We start from the raw sequence: 21,588 nt of genomic DNA, 5'->3' as shown, positions 1-21,588 counted from the left end.
ATTTAACTTTAAAAAAAAAATCAGGATTGTTTTTTTATATTATTATTTAATGCAATACTAATTTACTAACGAGTTATTTGTGTCTGTTCTAAAATTAAACAATAAAATTAATTTGCATATATAAAATAGTTCCAAATAAATAAACAAATTATTAAGTGAGATAAAATAATTAAAAATACATAGAAATTAACCATTAATTCTACGCTTCCCAAACTCACAAGCATTCACTCACTGCACACTCAAACCCACCTAAACAGGCCCTACCTTTTAAAGGCACATTAGGCAAGGCAAGGCAATTTTATTTCTATAGCACATTTTATAAACAAGGCAACTCAGTGTGCTTTAACACAATGATTAAGTACACTGTCAAAACAATTGACCATAAATAGGAAACCATGCCCCCAAACTGTCAAGGTCTGCCAAGCTCATGTCTGGCCTCCTATAGACTTCCATTGTAAAAGCAATCCATAAAAGATTTTGTCAGCTGACATAAAACCTTACAAAAAAAAAAAAAAAAAAAAAAAAAAAAAAAAAAAAAAAAAAAAAAAAAGAGTTCCAGCAAGCTGTGGACCTCCAACAAGCAAAATTGTGAAGCAATTCTCCCATGGATTATGTAAATCGGACACCAGGAATCCCAAGAATTTCTCATTCCTTCCATTCCAAAAGTCAAAAAACAGCTGGAGTGATGTCTTAAATCAGGGGTGGCGAGATCCGGTCCTCGAGGGCCGCAGTCCTGCTGGTTTTGGATATTTCCCTTCTTCAACACAGCTGATTCGTGATCAGCTCATCAGCAAGCTCTGCAGAAACCTGATAACGAGCCTGTTAATTGGAATCAGCTGCACTTCGAGTAGGGAAATCTGCAAAACCTGCAGGACACCAGCCCTCGAGGACCGCAGTTTGCCACCCCTGTCTTAAATGGATCAAACAGTGTAGATGGCCTCACCCCCAACTAAATGTCGCAAAAATAAATACTAAAGCCATAAGTGGTGACTAGCAATTGAATGAGCTAAAAGCTTTGAGCATTTTTGTCACATTAACTTTAGCTCTAGGAAAGATAATCCACAAAACTGGAGGTCAAAGTTATATTTACCATTGTTTTCTAGTAAGTAACACTAGTTTATACAATATTAAATATATATATTTTTTGTTTTATCTAATGTCATTTTGTTTCCAAAATGGCTGACTTCCTGTTCAGTTCTGAGCATGGGCCTTAATAAACACGTCCACCAAATTAGAACGCCTTTATTGTGATAGGTGAAACTGGTGTACGGTTGAATTTTTTCCCCCCTCACATTCCAACAGATGCTATGCATGAGTTTTGTGGGTGGTGTACAAGGATCCCTAAAATCCATCCAAAACGGATCATTATCAGGTGACAGCACAAGTCAATCAAGACTAAACAAGGCCTTCAGAGGTCACTTGAGAGGGTGCGTGACAACAGCTAGTGAGATTGTGCTATCATCGCATTACCACACCACAACAGACGCCAATGGACTTCCCCATTGCGCATCCATATCGTCTCTTTACACACACTCACACAATACATACACACACACACACTCTCACAAGTGCATTGCTGATTCAGACGTTTGGAAATCAGCGACACTTCCCTTTACGTTGCACTCTGTCAGCAGCTGATTTGCCAACCCACAACCCATCGAGTCATGTCAACAGCACTGTCTGCTGAAATGATTTGACTTCTAATAAAGCTTCTAGCCTTGTAACACTAATTTAAACTTATGTCAACATAATCGTATCTTACAATTGAAAAACAGTGACTCAAACATTTACACAAATTCAATTCTGTAAAAAATATTTTGGGATAAATCATCAGACAATCATTATTCACAATTATGCAGCTGGGCACAACAAAATATTTGATTTACTGTGTGAATGCTGAGAGTCCAGCATTCAAACTAATCCTAATGTATATCAAAATATTTGTCTTAAAATATACAATAAATGCTGGGACTCAAACATTTACACAAATGTTAAGATCCTTTAAAAACAGCTTTTGTGTAAATGCTGAGACAAACATTCACAATGCTATTAAGCATCAAAATGATTGATTTTAACTGCATGAATGATGAGAATCAAGCTTTCACACCAATTCTATTTGTGTCAAAATAGTTTTTCAAATATAAAATTCTGAGACGCAATTTGAATTCTGTCCATCATTCAGAATGTTCGTGTTACGGCCCTGCGCCGGGTCTTGGTGAGAATTGTTTGCCTTGCCTTTGCAGCTTTCAACTGATTACACCCGATTCGTCGCACCTGGGGGCTGATGAGTTCAACACCTATAATGTCATGGTTCGGTTCTCAGCCCTGTTGTGCTTTTGTTTTTTCAGTGCCAGTAACGAGGGGGGTGTTCCCCAGCGCCGCACCTGCAACATGTTTGCAATCAAGACTTTAAAAGGACTCCGAGCAGCACAGCCAGCTGTCGGATTATTATTTGCTCACCATTGTGTCCAAGTGTTCTCCGCGTTCTCCTGTTGGTAAAGTTTTTTGAATCTGCCGTCGTCCTTAGTTAAGTTGTATTCACGTGTGTGTTTCCGCGTCGCCTTTTGTTGATATTTCCGTGTTGATTGATCCCGTGTGCATTTCGAGTCGTCCTTGCCGGTTGCAAGTGTTTTGTGTTTTTCTAGTCCTTGCTTTTTGCAAGTGTTTTTTGTTACGTTAGTTCTCCTTGCCGTTTGCAAGCGTTTTGGGTTATGTTAGTTCTCCTTGCTGTTGCAAGCGTTTTTTGTTACATTCGTGTTCCTTGCCTTTTGCAAGTGTTTTGTGTTTTCCAATTCGTCCTTGCCTTTTGCAAGTGTTTTCTGTTACCTCCGTGTCCCTTGCCTGTGTGCAGGTACAGATTTGTAAATCCCGCTGTCTTGCCTGCGAGCAAGCTTTGTTCCTTCGGTTTTTCCAAAAGAATAAATCGAGACTGTTTTCCTCCTCTGAGCCTGCGTTTTTGGGATCTGTTTCTCATCGACTCTGTCGAGTCGTTACAGAATAATCCGACCATGGATCCTGCAGACTCAGAGGAGGTGAGAAGGGCGTTGGCCAGTCAGGGGCAACGGGTTGGGCAAACCGAGACCACCTTGATCGGACTCCAAGAGGTGGTGGGTAGGCTTGCTCACCGGTGTGAGGAACTGTTCGGGAGGCTCGGCCAGCTTAGTTCTCGCGGGGTGCAATACCCGGAACTTCCGCGTTCGGACTCTGCCACGTCGGCGCTTCCGGTTACACCAAGTGAACCCGTTTTGCCCCACCCGTCGCGCTACGATGGACAGCCTGGAGGTTGCGGTCAGTTTTTGCACCAATGTTCTCTCATTTTCGACCAGCAACCATATACTTATGCTCGAGATCAGTCCAAAGTAGCATTCATTATGAGTCTCCTGTCTGGTCAAGCCGCCACATGGGCGATGGTGGTGAGCAACGCACGACCGGACCTCCGGTCCTCTTTCCCGAATTTTGTTTTAGAATTTCAACGGGTGTTCGACCATCCAGTTAAAGGGAGAGAGGCCGGAGGACGGTTGTTAGATTTAGTACAAGGGAAAAGAACTGTCGCGGATTACTCGATTGAGTTCCGGATTTTGGCCGCAGAGAGCGGATTTGATGACTGCGCGTTGCGTAGTATTTTTCGTCGTGGTCTGAACACTTTGCTTAAGGATGAACTGGCGGTCCGCGACGACACAAGTACTTTTGAGGGACTCATTGACCTGACCATTCGATTGGATAACCGGTTACGGGAACGGTACCGAGAACGTGACTGTGAGCGGCATGGGTCGGCCGCCAACCACCGCTTGTCTGAACTGACCCTCCTCGACGATGCGGAAGCGCGTACCCTTCCGGGCTCCCCAGCCGACGTAGGGGAACCCATGCAAATTGGAGGTGGACGCCTGCACCCCGAGGAGCGCCGTCGCCGGTGGCTCGCTGGAGCCTGTCTCTACTGCGGTCGACCAGGGCATCGGGTGGCTTCGTGTCCTGCAAGACCTCCACGCCGGACGCAACCGACCACTCAACTGGGAGGCCGCGCCAACGAGATCCAGGGATCCGGGACGGACGAGAACCAGGGTAAGCATGAACCGGGGGGAACCGAACCATGCTCACCGATTAATTCAACCCTTAATAGTAAACGGCTTGAATTGTCGGGGGAGTTGTCAGGGTTCGGAATGAGTCTTAAGGTTATAGCACTTATTGATTCTGGTGCAGACGACTGTTTCGTGGATCCGTGTGTGGCAGAGGCGTTAGGGAGCCCGGTGGAAACCTTAGATAGGATTAAGGAGGTTTTCGACCTCAATGGTCGCCTTCTGGCTAAGGTGCGGCATACTACCGGCCCACTCATATTGAGGCTTTCAGGGAATCACGTAGAAAGAAGGAGGTTTTTCATTATGCCATCCCGTTCTGCTCCTCTAGTGTTGGGCCTGCCGTGGTTAAAGACTCATAATCCCGATATTGATTGGGAGAAGCCGGCCCTGGAGAACTGGAGTCCCTTCTGCCATGCTCATTGTTTGAAGTCGGCAGGAGGGGCTACCACAGTACCAGTTAGCCTAGCTCCAGAACCCGTTTGTCTTGATCATGTCCCCGAGGATTACCATTACCTAAGTAAGGTTTTTAGCAAAGATCGCGCGCAAGCATTGCCGCCCCATAGGCCTTATGATTGTGCAATAGAGTTGATCCCAAATGCGCCATTGCCGGGTTCACGCCTTTATCAGGTGTCCCAGCCGGAACAGGATGCCTTACGGGAATATATTTCGTCTTCACTAGCAACCGGTCAGATCCGACCGTCAAAATCACCCGTAGGTGCGGGGTTTTTCTTTATCGAGAAAAAGGATAACACTCTCCGTCCGTGCGTAGATTATCGAGGCTTGAACGACATTACCATAAAAAATAAATATCCGCTTCCCCTGTTAGACTCAGCATTTGCCCCGTTACAGTCCGCTAGAATTTTTACAAAGCTCGACCTGCGTAGTGCCTACCATCTGGTGAGGATACGGGAGGGGGATGAGTGGAAGACCGCCTTCAAGACCCCACTCGGGCATTTTGAGTATTGTGTTATGCCATTCGGTTTGACTAATGCCCCAGCGGTGTTCCAATGTCTGATTAACGATGTCCTTAGGGACATGCTGAACATTTTTTGTTTTGTCTATTTGGACGACATCTTAATTTTCTCACGCGATGTGCATGAACACCGGCAACATGTCCGCTTGGTTCTCCAGCGCCTTCTTGAGAATCGGCTCTACGTTAAGGCGGAGAAGTGTGAATTCCACTCTAAGTCGGTTCAGTTCCTGGGTTTTATCATTGAGGGAGGGCAACTTCGAGCGGATCCGGTCAAGACCCAGGCCGTGGTCGAGTGGCCGAGCCCCAAGACACGGAAACAATTGCAACGTTTTTTGGGCTTCGCCAATTTTTATCGGCGTTTTATTAGGAATTATAGTTTACGGGCAGCCCCACTTACCAAGTTGACTTCGAGTAAAGTCCCGTTTAGGTGGACACCTAGTGCCGAAGAGGCGTTCCATGATTTAAAACAGTTGTTTGTCAATCCACCTGTACCGGTCCACCCTAATACCGATGTTGCTTTTGTGGTCGAGGTTGACGCGTCGGATTCAGGAGTGGGGGCGGTCCTGTCCCAGCGGTCGCCAGAAGACGGGAAGCTCCACCCCTGTGCCTTCTTCTCCAGGCGACTGAGCCCCGCTGAGGCCAACTACGACGTCGGGAACCGGGAGCTGTTGGCAATTGTCCTGGCGCTACAGGAATGGCGACACTGGCTGGAGGGCGCCAAGGAGCCCTTTAAGGTTCTGACGGATCACAAAAACCTGGCGTACCTCCGGGCCGCCAAGAGGCTCAACTCACGGCAGGCACGCTGGGCCTTGCTGTTTACACGATTCGGCTTTGTCGTGGACTATCGCCCGGGTTCCCGGAACCAGAAGTCCGACGCTCTGTCCCGAATGCATGATGCTGCAACTCCCGAGGCCGGGACAGAACCGGTCCTGCCAGAACATTGCTTTGTGGGCGCGCTGCGTTGGGAGGTCGAAAAAAGGGTCTTGGATGCTCTGGAGGGAATCACTATTCCTGGGGAATGCCCGGCCGAGAGACTATTTGTTCCTGACCCGTTGCGGGCGGAGGTCCTGCAGTGGGGTCACAGCTCACGAGTGGCATGTCATCCGGGAATTAACAGGACTCTTGCCCTCGTCAGCCAGCGATTCTGGTGGCCAGAAATGAAGAAAGACATTATAAAATTCGTCAAGGCCTGCACCGCTTGTGCATGCGGCAAATCCTCCCACCAGCCTCCGGTGGGTCTACTACGGCCGCTACCCATCCCGTCGCGGCCGTGGTCCCACATCTCCCTGGACTTCATCACAGGCCTCCCTAGGTCGAGAGGAAAAACAGTGATTATGACCGTGGTCGACCGGTTCTCAAAGCTGTCTCACTTTGTCGCCCTCGCCAAGCTACCGTCATCCTGGGAGACAGCACAGCTCCTCATCCGTCACGTGTTTCGGCTCCACGGCATTCCGATGGACTTGGTATCAGACCGTGGGCCGCAATTCATCTCCCAGGTCTGGAGAAAGTTTTGCAAGCTGCTGGGTGCCCCCGCCAGCTTGTCTTCTGGATATCACCCCCAAACAAACGGCCAAACAGAGAGGGCCAACCAGGACCTCGAAGCAGCCCTCCGATGTGTTTGTCTACACAATCCTGAATCCTGGTCTTCTGACCTCTCTTGGATCGAGTACGCCACCAACACCCTGCTGTCATCAGCGACTGGACGCTCACCTTTTATGGCGGCTTATGGCTATCAGCCACCCCTGTTCCCGTCACAGGAAGGTTCCATTGAACTGCCCACGGTTCAGCATCATCTTCGGCGGGCCCACAAGGTGTGGCGGGAAACCCGAGCGGCGTTGTCCCGCACGGCGGCCCGCAACAAAGAGATCGCGGATCGCCGGCGGCGTCCGGAACCCTCCTACCAGCCAGGAGACAAGGTCTGGCTCTCTTCCCGGGACATGCACCTTGCTGGGTGCTCAAAGAAGTTGGGTCCACGTTACATTGGACCTTTCAAGATTCTCTCAATCATTAATCCTGTTACAGTGAAGCTCAGACTACCGCCCTCACTCAAGGTGCATCCGGTGTTCCACGTCTCCCTCCTCAAGCCAGAGACCCCCAGCCCTCTGCATCCTCCTGAACCAGCCCCGCCTCCTCCCCGTTTGGTCGATGGAGATCCTGTCTACACGGTCAAAGAAATCTTGGACTCGAGGCCCAGGGGTCGGGGCTTCCAGTATCTGGTCGACTGGGAGGGCTATGGACCTGAGGAGCGGCAGTGGGTCCCCCGCTCCTGGATCCTGGACCCGTCATTGCTCGAGACCTTCCATGCTGCACACCCAAATAAGCCAGGTGGTCCGCCAAGGGGCGTCCGTTAAGGGGGGGGTACTGTCATGGTTCGGTTCTCAGCCCTGTTGTGCTTTTGTTTTTTCAGTGCCAGTAACGAGGGGGGCGTTCCCCAGCGCCGCACCTGCAACATGTTTGCAATCAAGACTTTAAAAGGACTCCGAGCAGCACAGCCAGCTGTCGGATTATTATTTGCTCACCATTGTGTCCAAGTGTTCTCCGCGTTCTCCTGTTGGTAAAGTTTTTTGAATCTGCCGTCGTCCTTAGTTAAGTTGTATTCACGTGTGTGTTTCCGCGTCGCCTTTTGTTGATATTTCCGTGTTGATTGATCCCGTGTGCATTTCGAGTCGTCCTTGCCGGTTGCAAGTGTTTTGTGTTTTTCTAGTCCTTGCTTTTTGCAAGTGCTTTTTGTTACGTTAGTTCTCCTTGCCGTTTGCAAGCGTTTTGGGTTATGTTAGTTCTCCTTGCTGTTGCAAGCGTTTTTTGTTACATTCGTGTTCCTTGCCTTTTGCAAGTGTTTTGTGTTTTCCAATTCGTCCTTGCCTTTTGCAAGTGTTTTCTGTTACCTCCGTGTCCCTTGCCTGTGTGCAGGTACAGATTTGTAAATCCCGCTGTCTTGCCTGCGAGCAAGCTTTGTTCCTTCGGTTTTTCCAAAAGAATAAATCGAGACCGTTTTCCTCCTCTGAGCCTGCGTTTTTGGGATCTGTTTCTCATCGACTCTGTCGAGTCGTTACATATAAATGGACAGCGCGTCACCTGAAGAAGATGGGCTCTGTCTTGCTGGAGCAGTTTTTGCTCGTTTTTGTTTTGGTTGTTTGTGTTGGACTTTCCATTATTGTCTTTGTATAGTTTTAAAGGCTTTCTCCTTTTTGGCATAATAAATTTGCTGTTTTTCGCCATCCACCTGCTGCGCATTTTTCTACTTGCCTCGTTTAACATCCAAAACATCCTCTAGCACGTAACAGTTCGCCTAAAAAAAATAACTGCATAAATGCAGAGAGTTACACACGTTCATAAATTTTAATCTCTTTTCACGATGTAAATGCTAAGAAGAGCACTCGTGAAAATAATGCTGTTGAGCATTTAACATATAATTGTTTTGCTGCATGAATGCTGAAAAACAGGCAGAAATCGCAGATAGCAAATATGTGGGAAGTGCTGTATTGTATTATTCACTTCTAAAATGCTCATAAAATTGTTGCTTATTAACTGCTGAACAATAAAAAATAATAATAATTAGACACAAACATTCACACAGTATTTGTTTCCTATTGTGTAGCTACATAGGTATAGTTTTCCATGTGGTACTATTGCTAAACATACCGAGTGTTTTCAGTCCAAACACAGTATTTGTGACCAAATATTGGACATTTTCCACAATGATGTCGCAATATGCCTCAATGACATCATGACATTACCTCAAGTTTGCACAAATGTTCCAATGATTTTTTTTGGAGCAATCCATTACATTGCTCACAGCGACTATGTGACTCCTTATCGTACGTAGATATTTTTTGTGTTTTTGTTCTTTTTTGTGTCTTACTGTCATTCATCTGCCACACTTTTAAGTGAAATGCATTTTCTAGTTATTATTATACTACAGATGGTTGTTGCTGTGCTTAATATCTATACCTTCTCTCATTTAAATGTGTGACAAATGTTAAATATATTTGGTACCTGGGCTTCAGTTAGGACTTGCCCAACTTACTCCACCTGGTTTATTACCACTACACAGGTCACCATCATATTAATACTAAATACAAACAGTCAATCTCACAGAAAGTTTTGCTCTGACCAACCAATCACAAAGTGGAAAAATTCTGACGTCAATGAGGGCCAGCGCTTCAGCCCTGTCAAGATGAATTTGAAATGTGTTTGGTTAAAGAATAGTCCCATTGGTAATATAGTTCAAGTTACATTGGTCAGAACTACTGATTCTGAAGGCCCCTGGGCAGATTAGATTGACCTGGCAAGTGGCAACACATAGAGGTTGAAATCTGCTTTGGGGGGGGCACAACATCCACATGTACTAGAAGCAGTAGCAGGAGGAATAAATGTATACTATTACATGTAAACAAATATTACAACTTAGGTCAAGAATGGTGACAAAGAATATGTTTATGTTGTAAAAAATATGTAGGAATCTAAAACGTTACCTGCAGTTTGCTGGACCACCTCCACGGCTGGACACAAGAAGGAGTGAAGGCTGGACACGCAAAGTTCGCTCACTGTCCCCATATTAATAATAGTCAAAAATCTAATTTGTACAACACTTTTCTTCAGACTCAATCACTATACACACTTCAGAGATGTGACTATAACTAGCAAGTAGGTAGTCCACTAAAAGGTTCTTGGGCTCAGCCAGGATAGTCGGATGAATGACGGCAGATTCCTCGCTTCATCTACACGTGCCTTAGGTGCGGCTTGGTTTCCGAGGCGGCAACTGCTTCTGTTTCACTCGGTTCCTCTTTTTGTGTTGGTGTCACTCTCTCAGTATTTCTCCCTTTCTCTCTTCTTCTCCAAAAACATGCTAGACTGATGTACTTTTTTCAGCAGTCACAAGCACTTGGTAGATGCATATTCCATTATTTGAGGTAATAAAGGACACATTTAAGAATTTTGTTCCCCATTATGTTTATATCATCAGGAAACTAATCCCTTAATACCCCAGATAAGGGACTGCCTCATAAGAGAAACCATTTTTCAGATGATTAAAATGAGATTTAAAAAAATTAAAATGAAAAATAAACAGAAAAATGGTCCCTTATACCCAAGATTACAGTTGTAGTCAAATTATTATTGTATTATTTTGCAGCAGTTAATAGGGGTGCTATCGCTCAACAGATTTAAACAGAATTAATAATAAAAATATGAGGCCAAAACAGGTTCTGAAATATAAGTGTTAAAAGATAAAGGTAACGTAGGCCATTTGGGGGATAATTTTACATGTTTCAAGATACAAATGAACCAACAAGGTAATGAGTAACGATACCGGCCTTATTTTAACATATCAGGTAGGCCTACTTGTGGAGGCTGCTGGCACCAGGCGCCGATACTTGAGGCAAAAAAAAAAAAGACATTGATTTAAGTCCTCGGCGGTAGTTGAAGCTGTACTGCGGTAGTTTGACATATGGCAGATAGTGATCAATTATTCAAAAAAGAAGATTCAAGCTGTTGGCATGGATTAATGGCATTCCAATTGGGAAAGTTAGTATTTTTAGTTACAAGCTTGGTCACTGAATAAACTAATTTTGTACCTGTATGATTTTATGGCAGTTAATAGCAACGTCTTTGCCCAACAGTTTCTAACACATTCAATACCAAAATTTGGGGCTCCTTCAGGAGAGGTTAGCATTTACTTTTCTCAGCCCAAACACCAATGGTTGCCATGATATCACATCACAAGGTTTCCCCACATGGTCCCATGTGACATCAGGACACATGGAGGTTGCCTGGCCGGCATGTGAACCGAGCAACGTCAGTCATCCTTGAGGGAAAATGCAGCAGTGGCACATTGGCGCAGTAGAGTCAGCACTCTCTTCTCAACTTTTTTGTGCACTCAGTTTGAAAACAAAGCCGGCCACAAGAGGGAAGAAGTGTGCAACCTCAAGGACTGTGTTGAGTCTTAAAACACCTTAACTCATTCACTCCCAGCCATTTTCACTGAAGCAATCCCCTTCACTCCCGGCTGGTTTACTGGATTTTGACTGATTTTACAAGGCCCACAGAATATTGTGTTCTATTGCTATAAAAACATGGAGCCTTCCATCCATCCATCCATCCATCCATCCATCCATCCATCCATCCATCCATCATCAACCGCTTATCTGGGGTTGGGTCACGGGGGGCAGCAGCTTTAGCAGGGAAGCCCAGACTTCCCTCTCCCCAGCCACTTCAACCAGTTCCTCTGGCGGTATCCCAAGGCACTCCCAAGCCAATCGAGAGACATATTCTCTCCAGCGTGTCCTGGGTCGTCCCCGGGGCCTCCTGCTGGTGGGACATGCCCGGAACACCTCCCCAGGGAGGCGTCCAGGAGGCATCCAAACCAGATGCCCGAGCCACCTCAACTGGCTCCTCTTCTGTGGAGAAGCAGTGGCTCTACTCCGAGTCCCTCCCGGATGACTAAGCTTCTCACCCTATCTCTAAGGGAGAGCCCGGACACCCCTGCGGAAACTCATTTCGGCCGCTTGTATCGGGGATCTTGTTCATTCGGTCACGACCCACAACTCGTGACCATAGGTGAAGGTAGGAACGTACATCGACCGGTAAATCGAGAGCTTCGTCTTTTGGCTCAGCTCCTTCGTCACCACAACAGACCGATACAGAGTCCGGCAGTCCGCATTACTGCAGACCCTGCACCGATCCGCCTGTGGATCTCCCTCATGCCCTCACTCGTGAACAAGACCCCAAGATACTTAAACTGCTCCACTTGGGGCAGGATCCCATCCCCGACCCGGAGATGGCAAGCCACCCTTTTCCTGGAACATGGAACCTACCAAAAGCAAGATTAAAATCTCTTCTATCATATGGGAAAAAAAAAAGTATATTTCTATCAGTTTCCGTTTTGCAGCAATTAGCATTATTTATAATATAACTAAGTTATCTTTGTCACATGAATCTGTCGATTCAAACCGAACGAAATTGTAATCATCAGTCTGTAGCGAGCAGTGACGGGAGTCGGAGGCAGAGTGTTGAAGTCCGGAGCCAAAGACCAGCGGTTTATTGATATCAGCTTCTCATCGTTTAACAGCAACAACAACTCACTCTGCGCGAGGCTCACAGACCTACCAACATTTTGTTCTTTCATCCTTTCATCCTTTCATCCCAACAAACTCCCCCTTCGTCCCAACGTTCCGTTGGTGAATTATGTTCTAATCACTACACAAGCCCCCCCAGAATTCACCCACAATCAAACTCCGGATGACGGGGCGGCAAAACTGCCCGACCCCTGCGGGTACAGGACCCAGGGAGCGAGGGCGGGAGGGACACAGCAGAAACACCAGAACAGTCCCACGCACCAACTGGCGGGGATGCAGGAACAACTGGAAGGGACCCCACACGGTCCACAAGGCGCAGCCCAGGGGGGCGGCCGCGGCGGGGGCGCGGGGCACGTCCAAGGGTCCGGCCAGGTCAATATGAGCCGGTTTAACTTGCAACCCGGTGTCGGAGCCCCGAAGCGACTGGGTGTCACGGTTGGAAGCCTGGTCGGCCGCCATCCGGGAAAAGTCGAGGCCCAGCTGTACCGTGTTGACGGCTGCCCTGGACAGACAATCCGCGACCACGTCGTCCTTGCCAGCGATATGTCGGATGTCCGTGGTGTATCCAGATATGAACGACAACTGTCGCTGTTGCCGCGCGGACCACGGCTCGGACAACTTCGACATGTAGAAGGCGAGCGGCATGTGATCGACGAAGACCGTGAACTCACGGCCCTCCAGGATGAAGCGGAAGAGGCGGATGAACCTGTGGTAAAAGGTCACCATCCCGAGGAACTCCCGAAGACCCTGGGCCGTCCGGGGTCGAGGAAAAGCGGCAACAGCTTCCACTTTTGCCGGGAGCGGGGTGGCGCCGTCCTCGTTGATGAGGTGGCCGAGGTATTGGCTGGAGGGCACACCAAAGACACATTCTGTCTTAGTGCCGTAGGTCCGGATCGGTGCATCGTTGGCCGCTGACAGGTGCGGGCCGTGAGTGCCCCCGGCAGCATCTTCAGCCGAGGCAGGCAACACGCTTCTGCGGGCGCCGGAGTCACAGAGGAACTTGAGTCTGGAGAGGGTGTCCATGATAAACAGCAGCCGGCACTCTGCGCCCCCACTCACAGCTGCAACTGAGTGGAGGCGTCGCCGTTTCCCGACGCAACAAAGGAGCAAGGGGCGCGGCACCTCTTCGCCTTGGTACCAAAACGTGCGTGAAAATAGCATAAGCCAGGGGCCGATCGGCCATCCACGGCAGCGCGTACCTTATGAGGTGCCGTTGCGGCCGCCGGGACCGGGAAGGCGCGTGCAGAGGCCAAGACCTCGTGGTTGTGACGCTGGGTGGCCAGGAAAAAGCGGTCAGCTTCCTCCGCCAGAGCACGTGGCTCGGAGATGGTAGTGTTCGCTAGCGCCGTAGCTCTGGCCGCCGTGGAGCTCCCGAGCGCGGCCCCGACGTGGTAGTAGCGCGTGGAATCGTCCGTAATTCCCCGGATGGCAAACTGAGCTTCAGCTTGTACAAACCACGTCGCCGCGGCCGACTCCCAAAACTCCGGTAACTTGAGACCAGCGGAGTTCGCCATGTCGCTCAATTCGATCAAATTCTCAGCCTCGGAAACGTCAACGAGGCGGATGTCGGGGTCACCAATGTAGCGAGCAGTGACGGGAGTCGGAGGCAGAGTGTTGAAGTCCGGAGCCAAAGACCGGCGGTTTATTGATATCAGCTTCTCATCGTTTAACAGCAACAACAACTCACTCTGCGCGAGGCTCACAGACCTACCAACATTTTGTTCTTTTATCCTTTCATCCTTTCATCCTTTCATCCCAACAAGCTCCCCCTTCGTCCCAACGTTCCGTGGGTGAATTATGTTCTAATCACTACAAGTCCGTCATTCCACAGAGAAATGCGTGTCTGTCAGTGCTTCCGTCGTTCGTCTTTTAAATGCAGAGCCACTAATAATGACCTGGGCCTCATTTATAAAACATTTATAAAAGTACGTACGAACGAAACTCAAAACTCACGTACGCAGAAAAAAATTGAGATTTATAAAACCATGGGGCGGCACGGTGGATGACTGGTTAGCACGTCCGCCTCCCAGTTCTGAGGACTCCGGTTCGAGTCCAGGCTCTGGCCTTCCTGGGTGGAGTTTGCATGTTCTCCCCGTGCCCGCGTGGGTCTTCTCCGGGTACTCCGGTCTCCTCCCACATTCCAAAGACATGCATGGCAGGTTAATTGGGCGCTCCGAATTGTCCCTAGGTGTGCTTGTGCGTGTGGACGGTTGTTCGTCTCTGTGTGCCCTGCGATTGGCTGGCAACCAGTCCAGGGTGTCCCCCGCCTACTGCCCAGAGCCAGCTGAGATAGGCGCCAGCACCACCCGCGACCCTTGTGAGGAATAAGCGGTCAAGAAAATGGATGGATGGATAAAACCATGCGTATACACACATACGCAAATCTGCACGCAAGTTCCCTTTATAAATGGCACACGATCCCAACCGGTGTGCGCAGCAGATTCCACGCCGTTCCCCGCCCCAAGTCCGCCTATTTCACCCCATATTTGGCAATGGAAAGCAACTCATCTGCGTATTAATAAGCAGCACGTGTTGGCGAACATCAAACCAAAACAATTTGGACGGTCAATGAGAGGCAAGAAAGAAATCAAAAGTCACCATAATGTACTAGAATTTCCGTGTGAGCAGTAGGTCCTATATAAAAAAAGAAATATTTTAAAACAAGATGTACATTGAAACCCTCACTGAAGAGGTCGAGTCACGGAAGGCCAATAAAAGCAAGCGGGACGCGAATCACGATAATGCCGCCACATGGCGCACAGACGCAGATTTTATTTTTTAATTAAATAAGGAAAGGAATAATAATAATGATAATCCATCCATCCATTTTCTTAACCGCTTACACTGTTTTCACTCAGACTTACTAAATTGTCTCTAAATTAGGCGATCGATAGGCCGCCCTATTATTGTTAATATTTCCTAATGTGTTGCTTATGGATCTTCATCCAGAATCACGGCTGCGTGGATCGCATTGTGAACGTTTATGGCAGATTTTATTGACGCGCGCATTTATTTATTTGCTTGACGAAACCCTATCTCAATATAGCAAAGATGCTTGCACCAGACTATTTTTCTAGCTATTTTTTCGATCCTTATTGTCTTGTGCGTTTTATTTAGCCTTTAATGGCAATTGCGCGGCGCGGGCGGGTGAAGTTACTATTGGGGCATATTGTTGCGTGGCGCGGTGATCTAATGTGTGCAGTATGTGTCTACATAGTTGTCATTAATATGATTTGTTGCATGAGGCTTTTTCAAGATAGGTGATCAATGAGACAAAACGAGCGTTTAAAATGTTCATTCGCATGCAGCTTTCCGCCCCACTGCGCGCTTGTGACATCCGAGCAACTCTGGAGCAAAACATACATTAATATATGTGACCCAACATCCAGCATACATATCGTTTGAGGAATAGAAATGCACCACAAAACTGATTTTGTCGCTGTTTTCCCGTGTCTCCAAAATGGGCGGATTGCGTAGGTCCAGACCTGACGTGGTGGTGCGTAAAGTTTCACGTTCAGTTTGTTTTCTATAAATACCACCTTCGGCGCAGAAATGTGCGTACGTAGAGTTTTTTCCTCATTTTGATCGTACGCAAGCTTTATAAATGAGGCCCCTGGCCTTTACATAACACTCACTCAGTTTGCTTGACATTGTTTATTAGGGCCCGAGCAGCGACCGCTGCGAGGTCCCTATTGTTTTTGTAAAAATTATTATTATTATTATTATTATTATTATTATTATTATTATTTATTCTCCGCAAACGATCGCATTTTTGAGGACCTAAACATTTACGAAAACTCACCGAAATTTGTACACTCTTCGGGCCCGGCGAAAAATTTGATATTCTGATGTTGTCATAACAACAAGACTCTATAGCGCCCCCTAGCAAAAAAAAAATCAAAACCAATCCCGGCACGTTTGACCTAGAGCTACGAAAATGGGCAGGCACTTGTAGCACCCCGGGACGCACAAAAAGTCAATTGGGACCATGTAGCAAAAATGTACAGGAAGTGAGTTCTGAATTTTTGAATGTCCAATTTTGGCCCATTTTTGCACATTCACTGTGGTCATACTTTTCCCCCCTTTGCAAACAGTTTTAATCCGATTGACTTCAAACTTGGCATGTATCATCTGAGACAACAACTGGACAAAATATCTTGACTTTTCGAAATACTATATGACGGGGGCGGGGCATCAAATATTGCCTTTAAAATTTCATTTGTCCAGAAAGACAAAATGCTGAATAACTCCCATGTGCAAGCTCAAAAAAATCTCAAACTTCTCATGCAACTTAATAGTCACGGCCTGAAAACATCTATATGATAAAATTCTGTTATACATATAGCGCCACCTAGAGGTGACAATAAATGTCATACTTTACGTTTTTAGCTACTGTGCCAAGCTCGTTGAAGGGATCCAATTAAAAATTGGTCAGAAAAGTCTTAACATGTTGATCATGCCCCACACCGAATATTGTAACTTTTCGCCAAAGGGTGTGGCCATTACGGTGCCGCGAAGTCTGAAGATTTTTCGTGACAATAAAAGCTGCATTAACTTGACCCAGATGATCCTATCTTCTCCAAATTTCACACAATTGATGACAGTCCAGCCCTTAACTCATCTACAAACTTATATTTCATCTTACTGATAGCGCCACCTACTGGCGATTTTTTTTCTTACGATTTTTCTTCGTTTTTTTCCAACCACGTTAACTGGACCTACCTCATATTTGCTCAGATGAGGGTTTCCGCCTTCATGATGTCACAAAATGAAGTTTGTGAGTTTTCGTGAATCGCTGTGGGCGTGGCTAAGCACTGTTCGCCAAGAAAACAGCGCCACTTTTGAGGGTCTAAACTGGCACAGAAACACATGAAACTTGTCACACACATCTGGCCTGGCAAAATGAGCAATATTTTATTGTAGAATGTGCTATTTTTCCAAAAATGACTCAATAGCGCCCCCTAGAAATTTTTAACGAAGCAGCCCCGCTTGTACGTTTAAGCAAGATCTATGAATATTTTTAGGTGTATGAGGGAGCCCAAGACCTACAAAAAAGTCTCTTGGACCCATATGCTAAAATGAACAGGAAGTGAGCTACGAATTTTTGAATGTCCCATTTTTTACGATTTTAGCACATTTACAGGGGGCATACTTTTGCCCACTTCTCCTACACGTTTCATCCGACTGACGTCAGACTTGACCTGGACCATGTCAAGACCTGAGCCAACGACAGGGGGAAAAATCCTGACTTTTCGAAATACTATATGATGAGGGCGGGGCATCAAAATTTGTATTTTGCAATGAAAAAGGATATGCTTAATAACTCCCCAGTACATGCTCCAAAAAATCCCAAACTTGAAATGTATGTTTATAGTCAAGGCCTGAAGCTATCTCTATGACAACATTCAGTTTTATATGCAGCGCCACCTAGCCCTTGAGGCAAGAAAAAAAAATACCCCACTTACGGTATTTTTACAAAAATTGTAAACTCATTCTAAGTGTGATAACTAAGTCATTTATAAATATTCTTTTACTTTCCACCACTCAAAATGTTCACTGGCATCAGACCGATCCAAACATACGTATTTTTTATTTTGTTTTATTTATTTTTGATAGCCTCTATGGACAATAAAAGCAACATCGTGCAATGAAGGATATGCTTAATAACTCCCCGGTACATCCTTCAAAAAATCCCAAACTTGACATGTATATTTATAGTCAAGGTGTGAAGATATCTCTATGACAAAATTCAGTTATAAATACAGAGCCACCTAGTCCTTGAGGCATAAAAAAAACCCAAAAAAAAACAACCCCACTTACGGTATTTTGTACAAAATTTGTGAACTCATTGTAAGTGTAATAACTAAGTCATTTATGAATATTCTTTTACTTTTTCCACTACTCAAGATGTTCACTGGTATCAGATTATTTTTGTTCGCGTCTATGGACAATAAAAGCAACATCGTGCAATGAGTACAAGCGATGATGGGTATATCTACTTTTGCAAAAAATACCAATCAGGTCAACTCATTCCCTAAAAATAAAAAAGGACGCTGATTTTTGCAAATCAGCATGCCATGTTAAAAGAAATTTTGCTCCTAATGTGCCAGTACCCCAACGTGCTAGTACCCTAACCTGCAAGTACCCCTGCGTGCAAGTACCCCAACGTGGCCCGGGCTGCGAGGGCCCTTTATAGCTGCTCGCAGCTCTAGTTGTTATTATTCTTTTCCTCGCTAATGTTGCCAAATATAGTATGTATAGACGGTCGTAACTACTGACCGCCGCGCGTAGTCTTGATAATTCAACATTTTAGGACCCTTAAAGCAACACTAAGGAACTTTCAGCTTACATTGATTATGGGGCGCCATATGGACAAAAGCAGTAATGTTAAGCCTGGAGGATGACCACATTTCCCATGAGGATAAGCGCATTGTGCTGTTTTTTAGCTCATACCAGCGGGTGATCCTTAACTATCCTTTTATGCTGGTAGCTTTCCTTTTCCTTTTTTGTCTCCTCAGACAAAACTTTTCAGTTGTTTTGCAGTTTAACTGTTAACTTAACTAGCCTTTAACTGTTCAATAACCTGCCTGACTCAAAATGGCACACTGAAGGACCCTTAGCTGTCTAACAACATGCCTGATGTCCAACAAACAAAGTGAGCACCAATGTCAAATAAACGAACTGAGCACTATAAACATAGCGGTAATGAGGAATTTACAACAGGAGGAAAACATCGCGGTCAACCAGAATGTCCACTTCTGCATGAGTCAGTAAATCATAATTCAGATTACAACAGTACAAACAAATCTGTGGCGTTATCACTTCAACTTTTCAATGATATGTAAACATGAGAACTGCACATAAACAGTAAATGTATGTATAAATACATAAATAAATACATAAATAAATAGATAGATAGATAGATAGATAGATAGATAGATAGATAGATAGATAGATAGATAGATAGATAGATAGATAAATAAAATACTGTATACATATGCTGTATGTATAAAAATAATAAATCCTTTACTGACCGACTGAAATGAAGAGGAGGTTTTGTTTTGTTTTTCTAAATTGCTGTTTACTACATTGCAATGTCCATTTGAATCTGATTGTTCAGCCCTACAACCAAGTAAATCTTCAGGTTGGGAATGCACTAATGCTGACACCCGGTTCTCAGAAAGAAAAAAAAAGAAAAAAAAATGACCACTACCATGCACCGATACTTGATGACAACACTTTTTGGCAACAGCAAATTCATGTAGTATTACTACATGGATTAGCTACTGTATGTGCCCATGTAACACATGCACAGTGTAGACATACACACAATGAAGTGCTGCCTCCGCCATTCAAAAAGCTTTTTGGGTCTTCGATAAACTGTGCGTATTTTTGGAATGTATGATGAAGCTGAGTACCCAGAGAAAAGAACATGCAAATGAAATTCAAACCCAGAACTTCAGTACTATAGTGTAAAGCCAAGCTGCCAAACACAAATTCACCGTGCTGTTCATAACAACATAAAACCGCTAACGTTAGCATCCTCCCCAGTGACAGGCTTGAGATGAACACTAAATATAGACTTAATATTCAGATCACAGCATGAAACCATCACAGTAAAAACTTCCGATGGTCACACGACGGTGCATTTTAATGAGACGCTGTTGCTTTTTGATGTTCATCTGTGTGTGGTACTTTTTGGTTTTATTATTAGCATCCACAGCATGCATGGGTCCCATGTGATATGGCTGTCTTGACAGTTCCTCTCTTCTCACTGTGCTTTGTTCATGACACCATCAATGTGCATGTGTTACATACGTGTCTATCATAATGTAGGGAGGCACACTAACACGTCCACAACAAGCCACCTTAACCTTAGTTCAATTATCTATTTGTGGTGGTGGTGGCAGTAATGGGGGGGGGGGGGGGGGGGGGGGGGTGCGTCAAAGAAAAAGCAAAACACTTGTGTTCGTACTTTACAGAGCAGACAGTGAACTTGATTTCCTATGGTTATCATCATCACTGACACGGCTTCTGTGGTATCATGATAAAGAAAAATCAAAACACACTTGTGAAGTTCATAGGTGCTCACTGAGCTAAGTCGCATGAGATTTGCCAAAGTTGGAACTTCGCCAGCATAAAAAGTGACAAAACTATATATACTAATAACACTATAAAAACAGTAAATGACAATAACAATGTTTTAAAAACAAGACTGAATGTGTAGACAAATTTGCATATGTATAAACTTGTATATCCTAAAAATATACCAAACAAAAAATATGTATACAAAAACGTAAAAAATAAGTGCATAAAATTAGTTTAAAAATAAAACACACAAATGCAATTCATATATAACCTATTTATTCTTTTCGTTGGAAACGTTGCAATGAGGCCACTGCTCACTGCTGCACTATTTTGAGATGCACTGCAAGAACACCGAATACTAAAGTGATGCATAATTGATACAAAATCCTCCCTCTCATTGCCTCGCCAACCTCAGTACATTATGTTGAATCATCTTGTACCATATGCAGCTTTAATTATGTTGCTGAGTAAAGCGGCAGCGTGCCGTCTTATCTGCAGTGTGACGCTTAATAATACATCACATAACACATTTATCCCTTTATATATATATCTATATATCGCAATTCTCAAGTCAAGTGGTACATGAAATGAAGAAAGAATTTGGGACAAACCTGGAGTGTCTCCCTCCATCCTGGTGCTCCTCTGGCGGTGTGAGGGAGTCTCAGTACCCGGGGGAGGGAGGCTGCGAGGCCGTCACCGAACCGCCCGGAGCAAGCCGGAAACCTTCCGCTCTCTATTTCGGGTCCGTCTCCTCCTTTCTCGCTAGAATTGAGTTAACGGAGCCTTCGCCTTGTCACCTTTACATTAACGGTTTGTGTACGTGTTGTCAAATGAAAGGCAACTGTACTTCTGACGCCGCTCACACGCAGGTCCCGCCCATCCCCGCCGTGACGTCACACGTCAACTTTACATTGGCAAAAAGTTGGGCGCCCGGGGATTAAAAAAACAAAAAAAAAGACTTCACGACGAAAACAAGGATGACAAAGGGAAAGGGGGGGGGGGGGGGTGAAGGATAGAACAAACGAAGTGAGTGGAAAAGGGGGGGGGGGGGGGGATGAAGGACCGTGTTGAGGAAAGGAAGAAACGAAGTGGGGAGCGAGGAATGAAAGAAACAAGATTATATTAAACGAAGGAGGCAAGTAAACAATTTTATGAAGGAAGGATGATTGGAAGGACAGAGGACAGAAATAAAGCTGTGTCACGTATCAACACAGACTTGAAAGCCTAATTTGAATTTCTGAAATGAAATCACATTTGTGATTGGTTGCAGAACACCCAATGTAACAGTACTTTTTTTTTTTAATGATTCCAATACACTGGTGCCCAAAAGCACAAGTAAATTCAAACTTGACTAGGATTTTTCCACGGAGCAGGAACA

General features: G+C 45.5%; 1 protein-coding gene across 5 annotated transcripts in view; it reads right to left on the bottom strand.

Moving 5' to 3' along the window:
* The window catches only part of cyth1a (cytohesin 1a), a 62,369-nt gene extending 41,294 nt beyond the window's left edge, over nt 1-21,075 (bottom strand). Inside the window, exons 1-2 of one of the 5 annotated variants that reach the window (XM_077496949.1) lie at nt 20,822-21,075; nt 16,845-16,976 (exon numbers count right to left, since the gene is read on the bottom strand). Coding sequence is in view for 1 of the 5 variants with exons in the window: in XM_077496939.1 (XP_077353065.1) it covers nt 20,822-20,840 (19 nt within the window). In the remaining 4 variants the exon portion in view is untranslated. Of the gene's footprint in view, nt 1-9,521; nt 9,543-16,844; nt 16,977-20,821 lie in introns of those variants that run through there. The other 4 variants (XM_077496957.1, XM_077496939.1, XM_077496976.1 and 1 more) reach the window with 4 other exon arrangements.
* Between the last annotated feature and the right edge of the window lie 513 nt (nt 21,076-21,588).

Source organism: Festucalex cinctus, chromosome 1 (assembly GCF_051991245.1).
Source record: "Festucalex cinctus isolate MCC-2025b chromosome 1, RoL_Fcin_1.0, whole genome shotgun sequence".
Classification (NCBI taxonomy): Eukaryota; Metazoa; Chordata; class Actinopteri; order Syngnathiformes; family Syngnathidae; genus Festucalex; species Festucalex cinctus.
The sequence above is the reverse complement of the archived record's forward strand: the minus strand, read 5'-3'. Positions and strand labels throughout refer to the sequence as shown.